Source organism: Dromiciops gliroides, chromosome 1 (genome assembly GCF_019393635.1).
Source record: "Dromiciops gliroides isolate mDroGli1 chromosome 1, mDroGli1.pri, whole genome shotgun sequence".
In the NCBI taxonomy this organism is placed as follows: Eukaryota; Metazoa; Chordata; class Mammalia; order Microbiotheria; family Microbiotheriidae; genus Dromiciops; species Dromiciops gliroides.
The window spans coordinates 69556080-69571332 of NC_057861.1; the positions used below are offsets into that span (position 1 = coordinate 69556080).

Sequence of the window (15253 nt, forward strand, 5' to 3'; positions counted from 1 at the left end):
AGCTCCCCAGGAGTGCAGTAGAATGCTCAGGGAATGAATTCATCACCAGACTGGAGGTCTGGAACTTGGAGGCTAATGAAAATAACTGGCCTTTACATACTGCTTTAAGGTTTGTAAAGTGCTTTACATCTCATTTGAGTTTCACAAAACCCCTGATAATAATTATCATTTGGCGTCCCCTGATGGAACATAAGCAGGGCAGAGACCGTTTCAACCCTCAACAGATAGCATAGTGCCTAGCATATATATATATATATATATATATATATATATATATATGTGTGTGTGTGTGTGTGTGTGTGTGTGTGTGTGTATATGTATATATATATATATATATGTATGTATGTGTGTGTATATATGTATATGTGTATATATAGTATAAGCCTTTAAATGCTTGATGATTTATTGAGTCCTTGTTTACGTACTGGTGGGTTTGCTGAGCGAGGCAAGCTGATGGAAAGCAGGGACTGTTTCAGTGTATCCCTAGCAGCTTACCCAAAACCACGCACACAGTAGGGGCTTAATAAATGTCTGTCTAATTGAAATACTAGGCTAGAGGGCCAATCTCCCTGTCTCAATCTTTCTCAGTCCCCGCTTCTCCCGCCCTGGTCTCTCCCACCCCCAAAGAAAAGGAAGATACTGTGTTCAGCAGCCCAGCCCCGCCCGGCCAGAAAACCTCATCCCTGCAGGGACTACTAACCCTTGCTGTTGCGCTTGCGCTAACGCCTGTCCTGGGCCCCCGCCTCTCCTGAGACTCTCAACTGCAGGCTTCCCAATGGTCCGCTAGAGGACGCAAGCGGAAAGCCCTCTGGTCCCCACGCCTCTATCGTCTGTGGCGGACAAGGGCAGTCTGTCCCGGAAGCAGTCGTACTTCGGAGCCTACTGCTTCCGGGGAGGAGGGGGGGGGGGGAGACTGAGGTGACCCCGGGAGCTGAGGCTGAACCTGAGGCTGAGGCCTCAGAAGCGGCAGCAGCAATGGGTGCGCACTTGGCTCGGCGCTACTTTTGGGACGCGGAGGTGGAGCCCGACCCTTTGAATATGCCCACTTTCCCTCCGGATTATGGCTTCTCGGGTCGCAAGGAGCGAGGTGAGGGCATCGACTGAAGCTAGGGGAAACTAGAGGACGGGTACCGGGGTGGTCTAGTGCGCAGGCGCCGGGCGGCTGAGAAAGGGCCTAGAATCCTGCAAGGGGGGAGGGAGGGGTGCAGATGGGGTCCTGGAGTAGCCGGGGGTGCTGATAGTGGGGGCGGAAGGGGGTGCCGGGAGGCCGCCGCGTGAAATCCCGGCTCTGCCGCTCTTACTTCTGTGACCTTGGGCAAGTCTCTTTACTTCTTTAGTGATCAGTTGCCTTCCCCTGTAAAATGAGGGGCTTGAACCCCATCACCTCCAAGGTCTCTTGCCCCGAATCTGCGATCCACTCTTGGACGGTTCAGAGTGTTTAGGAAGTACGCTACCCCACACCCATTGCTCAAGAACACTCAAGAATAGGTCCAACCCATCTTCCCTGGGATGGCTATTTATTGAAGGCCTTGGGGAAGGGGAAGGGAACTCCGTGCCAGGCACCATGTGCTCACGAAGCGCTTTTTACAGTTCTCTCATTTGCCCCTCACAACCACCCTGGGAAGTACTGTTATTAGCCCCATTTTACACTTGAGGAAACTGAGGCAGACAGAGCTTTAAGTGAATTGCCCAGAGTCCCCCAGCGAGTAATTAAAATATTTGACAGCTAAAATGTTCTGTATAAGCCGCCTTTCTCTTTTCCAGACTAAACAGCCTGGCCTGGTTGCTCTCCGACTAATCGCTATCTTTCCTAAAACTTGCCCAGGATGGTTTTGATAATTCACGTGTATATAGTGTTTTATATAAATTATCTCATCCGATCGATCCTCACACAAACCTTAAGGAAAGGTGAAAGGCTTGTACTGTTCTCATTTCAGATAAGGAAACTTAGATTTATAGGGATTAAGTGGCTTGACCTAGAACACAAGAGGGGCATGGGTCAGCTCTTCCTGACTTCAAGGCCAGCAGAACTGAACACAGTAACCCCGAAGTGGTCTGACCAGGGTAGAAATCAGTGTTACTGTGATATCGCCAGCTGCTTACTTCTCTTAACAGTAGCCTGTTTAAAAGACCCAGTAAGCCAGTCAGATAGGAGACCGGGTCTGTTACTCTTAATGCAGTATGGTGTGGGTTTTTGTTTTGTTTTTTGTTTTCTATATCACTCCTGATTTGTATTGATTTTGCAGTCTCCTAAAACCTACACACTTTTCCCATGCTATCTAGGCAATTCTCTTCTGGCATATTCTTACAAAATTGAGGGGTCTTGAATCTAGATATAAAACTTTTGCACTGATCTTTTTTCAATTCTGTCTTTCCACACACAGCCTACATGTAGGGATCTTTTTGGACATTGATTGTTATCCAACATATTATCCATCCCTCCCAGTCTTGTATTTTGTAACATTCCACTACAGACCACCCTCCAAGTTCATATCAACCCCCTTAATACAGTCCCAAGTCAACCCTAGTATCTGGTGTCACCTAATGTCTCTCTCTTCTACAAGGGTGTTGTCGAATGCTCAGGTCAAACCTGAGTAGACTGCATTGAAAGTTTTCCTTTGAGATGAAGTTACTTTTCATTCTTTATTCCCTTTAATATGTTCCAGAATTCTTCTACCACCTTAAGTTTGCAGGTTTTACCCTTTTTCCTTTTTGGAAAATAATGGCATTTGCACATCTTTTGATCCTGTAGCACTTCTCCTGTCCTCCAGAATCTTTTAAAGTTCACTAACAACAGCTCAGGAATTTAGCTGGTAGTTTTGTATATTCTGGGATGTAGTATGGCTATGTCTGGTGTCACAAACTTGTCGTTGAGGGCAGCTGGTTACTGCTCTTCTGTCTCGTGTTTCAAATCCCTGTTAATCATTTTGAGTCTGTTCTGAGGAATGGTAATTGTCATCATCCCATCCACTACAACCCATGAACCTTCTTTAATATTCCTCTCCACTAATTTTTGAAATTTTTGAAAGCTCTCTTTTGCTATCTTTACCATTACCAGCCTCAAGTATATTCCATGGGGCAGGTAGATGGCCCCAGTGGATAAAGCACTGGCCCTGGAGTCATGAGGACCTGAGTTCAAATGTTACCTCAGACACTTTACTAGCTGTGTGACACTGGGCAAGTCACTTAACCCGAATTGCCTTTAAAACATCCAGGGCCATCTCCAGTCATTCTAATGTTTATCTTGCCACTAGACCCAGATGGCTCTGCAGGAGAGTGAGGTTGGTGACCTTGCACAGCCCTCCCTCACTTAAATCCAATTCACTGCAAGTCATGACATCTGTCATGGTCCTCTTCAATAAGAAAGGACAAACTAGTACATTCTGGGCTTTACCATTAATGACACTGTTCTTAGGGTACTATACCATTTTCTTTATTCATCCATTCCCTGTCCTTGATTCTGTCTTCTGTACATTCCTTTTTTGTTGTGTTTTGTTTCTTTTTGTTTGTTTGTTTGTTTGTTTTTGCAGGGCTATGAGGGTTAAGTGACCTGCCCAGGGTCACACAGCTAGTAAGTGTCAAGTGTCTGAGGCTGGACTTGAACTCAGGTCCTCCTGAATCCAGGGCTAGTGCTTTATCCACTGCTCCACCTAGCTGCTTCCCCCCTCAAAATTGTTTATATTTTAATACTCTGTCCTTCCTCAGATCTCTTTTAAAATCTGTTTTCGCAACATCTGGAGAACATCTAGTGATTTCTGGTTTTTCTGCCTTCTGACTGATTCTTTTCCCCACTAAGTTCCCATCATTTCTGCTTCCACAGCTTATTCCTTCTTGTTGCTCAGAACCAGGTATAGAGCAGTTCTTCTCACTTTCTTTGCAGCGGGGCACATTCCAGTTGGTTATTCCAAGGAAGGGAGAGGATTGGTGTATGGGCAGCAATAGTCAGGGAGGTTCCCTGGAGGAAAAGGGGGGAAATGAGAGATTGGGGCAAGACCCCAAGCTAAAGCCCTTGTTTTGATTCTCCATTGGGTAGTGATGGTGGCCACACAGAAGGAAATGAATGATGCACAGCTGATGCTGCACCATCGAGATTACTGCGCACACCATCTCATCCGATTCCTCAAGTGTAAGCGGGACAGCTTTCCCAATTTCCTGGCCTGTGGCCATGAGAAGCACGTCTGGGACCTCTGTGAGCACCAGGAGTAAGTTTCATCACCGTTATACCCCAGGCCCACCTCCCAGATCTCCCACAAGTCCCTCAGTCCAGCCTATCCTATCTACTGTTCCTCCCCACCCCTCCACACTGCACATGCTGGAAACAAAGGCCCAACTCACTCCCACACACCCCAAGCACCATGAGTACAGCCTCTTTCTACCTATCCCACCATACACTAAGCAGACTGCTCCTCTATCCTTCCTACTTCCTTTCCCCACCCTCAAAAAACCCTGATAGTCCACACTGAGCACCAGGAGTAAATCCCTGGCTAGCTGCCCCCGTCCCTACACAACCTCTTGTCTCCCGTCAGAAAGAATATCATGAATCATGTATTTAGGGGGAGAGGGGAATCATTGAAATCAACTTGTTCAGGCAGAGGGAGTAGTAGATGAAGCTGAAAAAGGAAGTGGGAACCAGACTGTGAAGGACCCCAGTTGCCAGACTCATAGATTTGAATTTGAGGACTAATGGGAGCCCTTCCTGCACAGAGCAGCAGTAGGATCACTGCTGTGACTTAGGAAGGTGACTGGTAGTATGTGTTGAAGAGGCATTGCACTGGAGGTGGGAAGACCAGTTATGGTGGAAACTTTCTCAATAGCTTAGATGAACAGAGTGAGGCCTGAGCTAAAGGGGTTGGTAGTGCGGATGGAAATTAGTGAATACAAATAAATCAGAAATAACCAATGCTTCGAGTCCCAGGATGGGGTTAACAGAACTCAGCTTTGCCCATGCTAAGTTGAAGCCTTGGCAGGGTCCTAGAGGAGATTTCCAGGAGATAATTGGAGATACAGGTCCCAAACATGAGGAAGTCAAGGCTAGGCAGAAGAGATTGGGAAAACCTTGGGAATGGTACAACCCCATCCATCGTTCTCCATTCCTAGCAAATGTAGCTTATAAAGTGACATGATTGATTGCCCTCCCCCCAACACACAGAACACATGCCCGGAGATGGATAGGAAGACACTGCCAACCCAACTCTGAAGACTATGAACTGATCCCCAAGTTAGCCCACGTAATAGAGACCTGTTGCTGCTGCTTAACAGGCCCAAAGGGAGGGGGCGGGGAGTCAGAAGTGGGGGGCGGTATTAACAGGTCAGTTGGGGGCACTGGCAATTCCTGGGCCTGAAGGTGGAGGAGCCCCAATGATGAAAAGCCTGACCCATTCCCATCTTTCCCCTAGCTACGTGGGCCGCATGAAAGAGTTTGAGCGGGAGCGGCGTTTGCTGGAACGACGGAAGCGGCGGGCCAAGAGTGAATCTTCAGAGCCACAATAGCCACAGTTATAAAACCCAGCTCTATCCCCATAACCATGTACCAGCTGGATAAATAAACAGTTTTGACCTTCCAGGCCCACTCAAAGGCCTATGTTTGCCATCAAAAGCACCACCCATCTGAATACTGGGAGCCTCCCCGGGTCTTCCCTGACTAGCCCCTACCCTTACCTCTCTCCTCCCCATCGGGCTCCCTCTGGTGCCCAAGACCTTTTCGGAGGAGGCAGAGGATAGCCTCAGAGGGTATGGATGGCCCCGAAGCCTGAACTCTCCCTAGTGCAGTTGCACAAGGTTTCTCTGCTCTCAGCTATACCATTAGAGGAGCTTCCCAGCCAGCACCCACATGTGTCTCCTCTTAACTTCCTCAAGCTGGGTAGGCAACGTGATGATTATTCTCCAGGGCCTTTAGCATGCTGCATGAGGCTTCTGTGTACAATTTATGTAAATGATAGAGACTGCAGTCACACGAGAGTAGGTGTATGTAAGTACCCACAGTGATTAATGAAGCTATTAAAGTATAATGCACTAAGTTTGTTTGGGCTTCTGCTTAGACTCCTATCCAGCCCCTTCCATAGTGTATGCCACCAAAGAAATCACCCAGCGCTCCTGGAATCAGAATGTGTTTTATTCCTGTAGCCAGAAAACACAACCACCTAAGGCCGGTATCCCTTCTGCAGAGCCCATGTTGTTTCAGTCAGGAAACAAGGAGAGGGCCAAGCCCTCTGCCCAGGCAACAGCTGAACTGGCCCCCGGTCAATGGCAGGGGAAGAGGAGGGCCCAAAAGCAGGGGCTGAGAAGCTGCCCAGTGATCATCACAAAGGGGAGAGGCCACTGAGAGGGCAGTTTAGAGAAGGAAGGGGATGATGGGAGAGCGCAGCGGGGGGTAATCCCGGAATTCTTTCAGGTAGCTTCGATGTTTTCCTTTGGCCCAGATGGTCATTTGGATGAAGCCCACAAGGGAGAAGAGAGCCACTGTGGAGAAGAAGAGGAGAGGTAAGAGGGTGAATTCCCTGCTTCCAGTGCTACCGAAAGGCCCTTTAGTTATCTTGGGACTTAGAGTCAGCCCCTTCATTTCATAGATGAGGAAACTGGCCAAGAGAAGCAGCTACCAATAACACCAAGGAGCAGCAAGTCCTTTGACTCCTAGATCCAGTGCTTTCTACCTTGCTGGAGTGAGTGCAAAGACCCAAATGCCAAAGCTTCCCAGGCCCAGCCTGAGTTTATCCAAGGGGTACAAAGACAAAGTTGGTTGTCTCACCTGGGAGGCACTGGGTCATGATGGCAAACCCAATCCAGGACCCCACCTATGGAAGAAAAAGGTCAGGGCACAGTTATGGTCTGGTATCCCTGCCCAACACAAACCCCTCCAGGTGTAGGCTAGCTGGAACAGGACCGTGACCTTTACAGACCTGCCCACCCTCCAAAATGATCGAATAACCTGGAGCTCTTGATTTCTAGCACAAGCCAGAAAATCTTGGCTTAATTAAGGCTACACAGGAGAAAGGGAATGGACACTGTTCCTGATTTAGTGACCTCACATGCCTCCCCAATCCAGGGACCTTTGAGATGCCCCATTCTATAGTACAAAGCCTAGGGCTCCAAAGAGTTAGCAGGCTGGGGGGGGGGGGGGGGGGCGGCGCTCACCTCATATGTGTAATTGGGACATGACACTAGCAGGAAGAGCCATGTAAAGGGGTTCTTGGTTGGATAAGGTATCTTCCGGGTCTTGGAACCTATAAGAGAATAGGTGAATCACATCACCATTATGCATACTCAGTCCTAGAGATTTAGAACTTGAAGGGCCCTTAGAGATCTAGTCTAGCTCCACTTATTTTATAGATGTGGGAAAAAGGCCCACAGAGGTTATAGGATTTGTCTAAGATCACAAAGGTAGTAACGGATGCCACTCACATTCTCTTAACTAGGCTCAGCCCCAACAAACACAACCTGGTAAACTTAGCAAGCACCTACTAAGGCATGACCAGCACATCCCCGTTTGCTGTGACCTCCAGCACTCACCTGCTGGGCGCAGATTCCTCAGGGCGATGTGAATGGAGAAGTTACCGAGCTGGCAGAGCTGGGAGAGGGACATAATTAGACGTGGTCCCAGCCTCCAAACAACCCCCTCCAGATGGGTCCCACACACCCCCTACCCCCACCCTAAACACACTCCAGACCATTTTCCACACACCCAGGGGCCCCCTTACCACAAAAATGCCAAGTGCTAGTTTCACCTGTTGACTCCCATATGCTATGGGGGAGAAGAGAAGAGGGAAAAAGAGAGTGAATGTCAGCGGAAGGGACCAGCAGATCCCCAAGGGTCCCCGGGGACAGAGCAGGGATGGAACCACTCACTTGGGGGAGTATAGAGAGGGTGGTTGATATAATAGGCCATCCAGGCAGCAAAGCCCCAGTAGTAGGTACAGTTCTGAAAACAGAGAGAAATGGGTGAGAACCCTTGGAACCTCAATTCTATAAAGAAGGCTAAAGTCATCTACAAAATAGGGCTGATAAATCTTATGCTACCTCCCTCACATCTGTTGTGAGAAAGTCAACACTTTAGAGAAGGGCTTTGTCACGCAGCTAGTGCCAGAATTGCCACCCGCCCTCTGCATCCAGACTTTTAGTGCCTGCCAGAGGTCAGGAGCCACTTGGCTATTTCCACGAGCCCCAGTGCCCGATCCAATGTACACAACAATGTGCTCATGCAGCCTGTGGAAAGGTGCCCCTAGCACACCCAGGCACAGCCCTCACTCCAACTCTCTCTGAGGATTCTCTGACACGATGCCCCTTTGCTTTCTCCCCCATTGCTCACTCCTGGTTTTCCCTATGAAGCTAAACAAAACCAGTCCGAGTCCTCTTCCACATGACAACCCCTCACATAAGTGAAGATACGTACCACATACCCCCTAAGTCTTCTCTCCAATCTAAATCTAAACAGCCCCTATCCCTTCAACTCATTTTTCATATTCAAGGTCCAGGTCTGTGCTGGTTGCACAATATTCTACTTGATGGGTGACCAATGGGAGTATAAATGGGACTATCACCTCATTTTCGAAAGTTATGCTTTGGCTAATGCAATCCAAGATTACGATAGCTTTTGGCTACCACATCAGCCCAATAGGGCAGCCAGGTGACACAGTGGCTGGAGAGCCAGGCCTGAAGTCAGGAGGATGCATCTTCCTGAGTTGAAAAAATCTGGCCTCACCCTGGGCGAGTCACTATTTGCCTCAGTTTTCCTCATCTGTAAAATGAGCTGGAAAAGGACATGGAAAACCACTCCTGTATCTTTGTCCAAAAAAAATCCCAAGTGGGGTCACAAAGAGTCAGACATGATCAGATGACTGAACAACAGCAACAAGGACAACAAATTGTTGGCTCCTATTGAGTTTAAAATGCACTAAATCCCCTGCTCTATTTCAGACAGGCTCTTACCCAAACATGCCTCCCCCATCTTGTACCTGTAAAATTAATTACACCATACTGCTTCTTTCTCAAAAAATTAAAATAATGCTCACAATTATGTGGCATTTTAAGATTTTAAGCACATTTTCTTTACAACATCCCTGTGAGGTTGAGAGTTTCAAGAATTATTGACATTTTATAGATGAAGCCAAGAGCTAAAGAGACTGTGATTTCCTGAGGGTCCCACAGCTAATGTATGTCAGAGCCAAGATTAAAACTACATCTCTCCTGACTCAACTACCTTATATTGCATTAATGCAGCCCCTCTAATAAATCCCATACTGGCCCAAAGCCCAGGGAAGTCAGTACAACAGTGTGAAGAGAAGGAAGCAGGCAGCATAATTGATGGCCTCATCATCTCCAACAATAGGATCCAAGGGGTAGTAAAACAATGCTGCCTCAAGTGTGGAGAGGGGTATGGGCAGGCTCCTCCTAGATTAAAGTTCTGTCAAGGTTCACAATGAAACCTCAGCCTTGAATGAACATGATCAGCAGCCCAGGCAATCTCTGGAAACTTTAGGGCAACATCTGGGCCACCAAATTGAGTAAGACCACAGCCAATTGAGAGGATATACTCCAACACGGCAGGACCATAACAAAGGCCCCTTCACATGGGCCAGCAAGTCGCTCTTTGGCCACCTGAAAACGTGGAGCCCTCTCGTGCCAGACAGAGTCAAGGTACACACAGTCTCAGTGCTCATCCCCATCCCTCTTCCCTCTTCCCACCAAGGACTAACCTTGAAGATGTTACGCAGGGGCATTGTTCCATGGGAGAAACGGTGAACAAACAGCGTCTCTAATAAGCGCTTGATGTAGTGGAATGAGTGACAAATACAGGCAAGACTAGAGGAGGAGGAAAGAGGAACATGGGCTGCCACACCCCACCCCACTCCACCCCCAGACCCTGTTAATCACAATAAAGAAGGAAATCACAGAACTGGAAGGCATAAGAATCATGGGATCAGAGCTGGACAGAATCTTAAGAGATTGCTACTCCAAGCCCCTCGTTTTACAGATGAGGAACTGAGGCCTGGCCCCAAAGTACCCAACGTGGCGGTAAGCAGGAGAGCCAGGACTGGAAGCCAAGCCTAACTCCAAACCCACCCCACTGCATGGCCTCTCCAGTGGCATCACCCAGACCAACTTGTTACTGAACAGGAATCCCTTCGTGCAACTGCCCCAGCAAGCCCTCATCCAGATCCTTTCCTGCAGCCCTCCAGTGATTGGGGCAGGGAGGAAAGGGAACCAGGGACAAAGAGGACGTGGCAGGGCTAGGAACATGTGCCTGAGTTTGTCCACTCCCCTGCCCAAAAGTCATACTCACTGAACCACAGTGTGCCGGCTAGACGTGAAGTCATACTTGTGACCATAGATGAAGGGTACCCGGAAGTAGAACAGTAGGTAAATGAGGAGAGGACCAGCATACTCTGTCAGGAATACCTGGGCAGTAAGGGACAGAAGTAAAGGGAGGGAAGGGAAGAGGGCCACATTGGGGGCAGGGCCTCCAAGGGGAAAGAGCATGGATCTCACCGTCACCCAGCTGATCTGGGCTCCCAGATCCCGGAAGTAAAGCGTGGCTGTGGTCCCCACAGGCAGGTTCTGCAGAATGTCCTCATCCTTCAAGGACTTACCCTCTGTATGAAAAAAGGGGAAAAGAGGGAAAGTAAAGAAGGGGAGAGGGGGACCCAGGAGGATGACTCGTCAGGACTACTGGATGAGACGTCTGCCCAAAAGGTACTTCTGAGTCGGGAAGTTTGAGTCCTCAGTGTGAGGGCAGAGGAAGAAGATGGGTTTCCCACAAGTGTTTACTCACTGGGATCCAGCCGCAGGGACTGCCGGGCAGCGTACCACTGGGGATCTAGGGAGAAAGAAGCAGAGAAGATAGAAGACCCTGTTCTGGTCATCCCTCACCTCAGGGAACACGGCCTTAAGGTGGCCCCCCAAACTTTATCATGGCACCACACGTGCCACCCCAGCCAACCGGCCCAGCTCTCTCCCCTCTGTTGTTTAAACTCCAGAGATACATCATATCAGGGAAACCTTCCCTAACAGGAAAAAACGGGAGTTATTCCTTGTTTGTGCAACTCCCGATGCTTTCCTCATCAACAATTTATCCCTTTGCTTAAATGTAGATTATTTCAAGTCAAACCACCAAGGGTTTTGAGGATCCATACATTCATTTCTGAATTTACTTAATGAATGTCGTTCTACCGCACCACAATGTCTTAGAAATAATACTGCAATATCACTAACAACACAGGAGGGAGCTCTCACCGACCAACAGCAAAAAGCATTTTCACAGCAAGAGGACTTTGGTTTGGCATTTTTCTTTCATTACTTTGCTCTTTTTCCATGACATTGGTGTACTCTGACTCCCGTTCTTAGTTCCTATTGCAGCCTAGCCTCCATGCTCCAAAGGCAGGCAGCATCTAGCCCAGCACTACCAACAAAGAAAGCTTAAGAAAGGCCAAGGAGGAACAGCAAACCACAAAGCTGTAACTCATTGCCTCCCATCTACAGAAGGGAAGGAGTGGTCTCTTGGGGGCCTTGTTTTCCTCAACTATAGAATGAGGAGTCTGAACTAGATGACCACGTTGGCCCCATCCAACTCTGACGGTTACTCTGTGAGGTTCCTGAGAGGCCCAGCGCCCCCCTCTGGGGCCAAGATACATACGTGATTTTGTGAAGAGGTTCTTGATCTCGGCAATGGTGGCATTGGGTTCCACCTGGGAAGAAGTGCACCAGGGGAAGCGTTAGCTCTGGCATAAGGACAGTCCTGGGAGCCAGGATCTCACACCTCTTCTTGGGTGTGTTGGGGGGCGGGGGGACAGGGGAAGGGTGAGATAGGGGGGTTTCTCTACGCAGGAGCGAAGGATGGAAGCAGAGAACCAGGGAAAGGGAATGTCTTCTGGTGCCACCACCCCAGCCCCCCCGCCAGGGACTTGCTGCCAGGAAGGTGGCCTATTGCAGAGTAGAAGAGTACATTGGCAAAGGTTCAGTGGGAGGAATCACAAGGAATGGCATTTCTAAGATGGCGATCGGTCTATTAAGGGTCAGCAAAGGGCAGCTAGGTGGCGCAGTGGATGGAGCACCGGCCCTGGAGTCAGGAGGACCTGAGTTCAAATCCGGCCTCAGACACTTAACACTTACTGTGTGACCCTGGGCAAGTCACTTAACCCCAATTGCCTCACCAAAAAAAAAAAAAAAAAAAAGAAAAGAAAAGAAAAGAAAAGGGTCAGCAAAGACCATGATCCAGTGGGAGCCTGAGAGCAAACGGGGACAGGTCTTTCAATTGCCCATCCCAGGGTCTGCCTCAGCCCCTCTGGCACTGGAGTCATTTTAGAGCTTTCTCCACTCAGCTTCCTCTCACAAAGGCCTAAGAGGAGGTGGGAAGCCTGGGGGAGAAGGGGAGGCAGGGGGAGATTCCCATCAGACCTTCCTTGCCTTGGGCAAGGTTATACTCACTATTCTATCTACTACAGGAAGAGAAAGAGAAAAGTCTGCCTCAAAGACATGAGGCACAGGCAGTAAGTGGCCAAGCAAACCCCTGCAGGGGGCAGACTTGCCACACACAGGAATCAGACTGGCAAAGAAGCCCCAAAACCTTGGACCAACAGGGAAAAATCTGTCCAAGTCACGGCTGTCAGAAGGGATTTAAAGGTGTGAAAGCTCTGGGTGAAGGCTGATAGGGAGGGCTAAACACCTCAGGAGACATGGGCCCTCCTTAGATCTGACAGAAAAGTAAAAAGTGGGTTTTGAGGCTCAAGAAGCTGGGGTTTTCCTAGAGGAGATCCAGATCACTGTGTGAGCCCATAAGCTATACTGAAACCATTTCCTCTTCCTCCTGACAAGGATCAGGTATAAACCAAACCAAAGCAAGGCTTAAAGGACAAGAGGGAACTGAGCACCTGTATTTTCTGCTCATCCTCTTTCCCAGAGTTCAAAAGAGCTCCAGAAGCAATTCATACACCATCATATGTAGGGGTTTAGACCTGTCCCATTTTCCAGATGGGAAAGTGGGAGGCAGAGAGCCTATTAGCTGGTCCCTCTTTACCCATCACTAGGAATGGCCCAGCCTACCAAATACTCCCTAAGTGACACTGATGGATACTGAAGTCAACCAACATTAAGTACCCACACTGTACAAAGCCCACAGTAGAAGGCAGCAGGAAAGTCAGTCTGGAGAGGCACATGTGGCATAGGGAAAAGATGATGGGTCTGTGGGTCAGAAGACTAGGGTTCAAATTCTGCCTCTGCTACAAAATACAAAATCACTTAACTCATCTCGGTCCCCATTTGCCTCATCTGTAAAATGAAGGGACTGGCCCGGGTGATCTCGGAGATTCTCCAGCTTTAAATTCTTACCTGTACCCCACTCCCCGCCCCCACAGCCATGCAGCCACCTCAGTGAAGGGCTCCCTTCTGTGCCTAGGGGTGTGTGGCATGACTTCCACAATGAGAACTATGCACACAGTGATATTTCTACTCAAACTGCACCCCCTATGAGATTCTCCCCCTGCCCCACCCACTGCCTTGAGAGACTGACCTCTTACTTTTCAAGAGTCAATCTATGGACCAGGCATGGAGGGTGTGAGGGAGAGGGTGTAGGAGAAACAAGAAAAGGAGCTGAGGAGCATGTGGCAGCGGGGCTGGCCCAGCAGACCCAGGGTACCCAAGACACCCACCAAATAAGTCCCAGCAGTCACTCAAGGAAAAGGAATCTTTACCTTATCTAGGAAACACAGCTTCTCCCGTGTCTTGGCGTCCAGAATCTCCACCTCAAAGAAGAGAACAGCTTTCTTGGGTTTCTTGGTGGCTTTTGGTGGGGCAGGTAGGGGGAGGCTGTTTATGCTGGGGACCATCACTTGACTGGCCTCTCGAGCCACCAGGTTTATATCCATGCTGTCCAGCCTCTCCACTCCCTGCCACTGGGGAGTGCTCTTAGGCAGATCCACTCCCAAAAGTATTGGGGAAGGGGTTAAGGCGTGGCTCCAGCTACTAAACCTAGATACGGAGCAGCTTTTCAAATCAGCCCCCCAAACCAATCTTTCCTGCTCGGAAATGCCTCCTGTATGACCCAGCCCCTAGAGTCTGATCAAATTCTGCCACGGTGCTGGGAAGAGAGCTGGTCCCTGATCCCAGCACTGCCAACTCTCCTCCCAGAAGTAATCTGATCATGCTTAGACATGGACCATTACTGTTTCCAGCTAAATATAAAATGAAGCCCGGATAAGTTCCAGGGCCCTCTTTTTGAGGGAACCCCCAAGAGGACCCATGATGGGATGGTTCCTATGCCTCCCACGGGTACCAGAGAAAGTAGCCTTTGAACTTGGGGAAGGGGCAGGTGGGAAAAGGCACAGTGTACCATAGAGACCCAAATGTGCCATAGGCGTACTCCTTTTTGTATGGCCAAGGCAGATCCCATTGTGTCCAGGCTGAGCTGTCAGGCAGTTTAGAAAGCACTATCCATCCTTGCCTTGCCAATGGGAGAATAAAGCACTATCCTTGCCCAGCTAAATGGGAGAATAAAGAATCAGGAGCACAAGCACAACACTTGCACCAGTGGAAAGAAAGCTAGATGTGAAATAGGACCTCCCACCTTGGACACTTCCTATCTACATATCCTAAATAAACTGCTGAACTTCTCTGTTTCTTCATCCCTAAAACAACGGGCTGGACAAGGAGATCTCTAAACCTATGATCTCTGGAGCACTCTTGGAACTTGACACATTCCCTGCTCTCCACCCCCAGGCCTCTGCCAATCTTGTACCCCAGTTTCTTCTCTTTTTCATGGCTCCTTGTGGGATCAAGATTCAGTCAAATTGCAGGGCAAGACAAGGGGTGGGAAGCTGCAGCATGAGCCAACCCTCTCCCAGCTGCTGAGAAATCCCAGCTATTCTGGGAATCTTTGAGATGACAGCATCTATTTCCCCTTCAGTTCCAACAGACACTTTGGAGTATTTTCCTTGAGCATTTATGTTCCCAAGAAGGTGACAGATTCCTGCAATCACAGGTCAGACACACACTCTTTTCACATATAAGGAAGAACTAGGAAATGTCATACACAGATCAACCCTAAATAGGAAGGTTTAAATCAAACATTATCTCCTTCCTTAGAGAACACCAAGCAAGTCTAAAGTCAAAGGCTATACGAGTATAGCAAAAAGTCAAAAAAGACTTGAGTTTGAATCCTACCTCTGACATTTACCAGTTGTCGGGCTGTGGTCAAGTCACTTAACCTCTCTGAGGCAGTTTTCTCATGTGAAAAAATGGCAATTAATCATTTGCACTACCTAACCTC

General features: G+C 48.8%; 2 protein-coding genes across 3 annotated transcripts in view; one reads left to right on the top strand and one right to left on the bottom strand.

Moving 5' to 3' along the window:
- The first annotated feature begins 876 nt into the window (after positions 1-876).
- Positions 877-5561, top strand: NDUFB7 (NADH:ubiquinone oxidoreductase subunit B7). Its single transcript, XM_043976168.1, has 3 exons — positions 877-1087; positions 4034-4202; positions 5397-5561. The coding sequence occupies exons 1-3, from the start codon at positions 976-978 to the stop codon at positions 5488-5490; spliced, it is 375 nt and encodes a 124-aa protein (XP_043832103.1). The 5' UTR covers positions 877-975; the 3' UTR covers positions 5491-5561.
- Positions 5562-6091: 530 nt separating this feature from the next.
- Positions 6092-15253, bottom strand: part of TECR (trans-2,3-enoyl-CoA reductase) — a 37580-nt gene continuing 28418 nt past the window's right edge. For both annotated transcript variants that reach the window (XM_043976166.1, XM_043976164.1), the window contains 12 exons: positions 13680-13730; positions 11627-11678; positions 10766-10810; positions 10483-10586; positions 10277-10392; positions 9690-9795; positions 7843-7915; positions 7695-7738; positions 7507-7564; positions 7132-7220; positions 6746-6791; positions 6092-6459 (listed from right to left, as the gene is read on the bottom strand). In XM_043976166.1, the coding sequence (XP_043832101.1) occupies positions 6332-6459; positions 6746-6791; positions 7132-7220; positions 7507-7564; positions 7695-7738; positions 7843-7915; positions 9690-9795; positions 10277-10392; positions 10483-10586; positions 10766-10810; positions 11627-11678; positions 13680-13730 (912 nt within the window). In that variant the 3' untranslated portion in view covers positions 6092-6331. The remainder of the gene's footprint in view (positions 6460-6745; positions 6792-7131; positions 7221-7506; positions 7565-7694; positions 7739-7842; positions 7916-9689; positions 9796-10276; positions 10393-10482; positions 10587-10765; positions 10811-11626; positions 11679-13679; positions 13731-15253) is intronic.

Coding starts and splice junctions, on each gene's coding strand:
- NDUFB7 (XM_043976168.1), top strand. CDS start 976: ATGGGTGCGCACTTGGCTCGGCGCTACTTTTGGGACGCGGAGGTGGAG. Junction 1,088..4,033: donor CTCGGGTCGCAAGGAGCGAG/GTGAGGGCATCG, acceptor TCCATTGGGTAG/TGATGGTGGCCACACAGAAG. Junction 4,203..5,396: donor GACCTCTGTGAGCACCAGGA/GTAAGTTTCATC, acceptor TCTTTCCCCTAG/CTACGTGGGCCGCATGAAAG.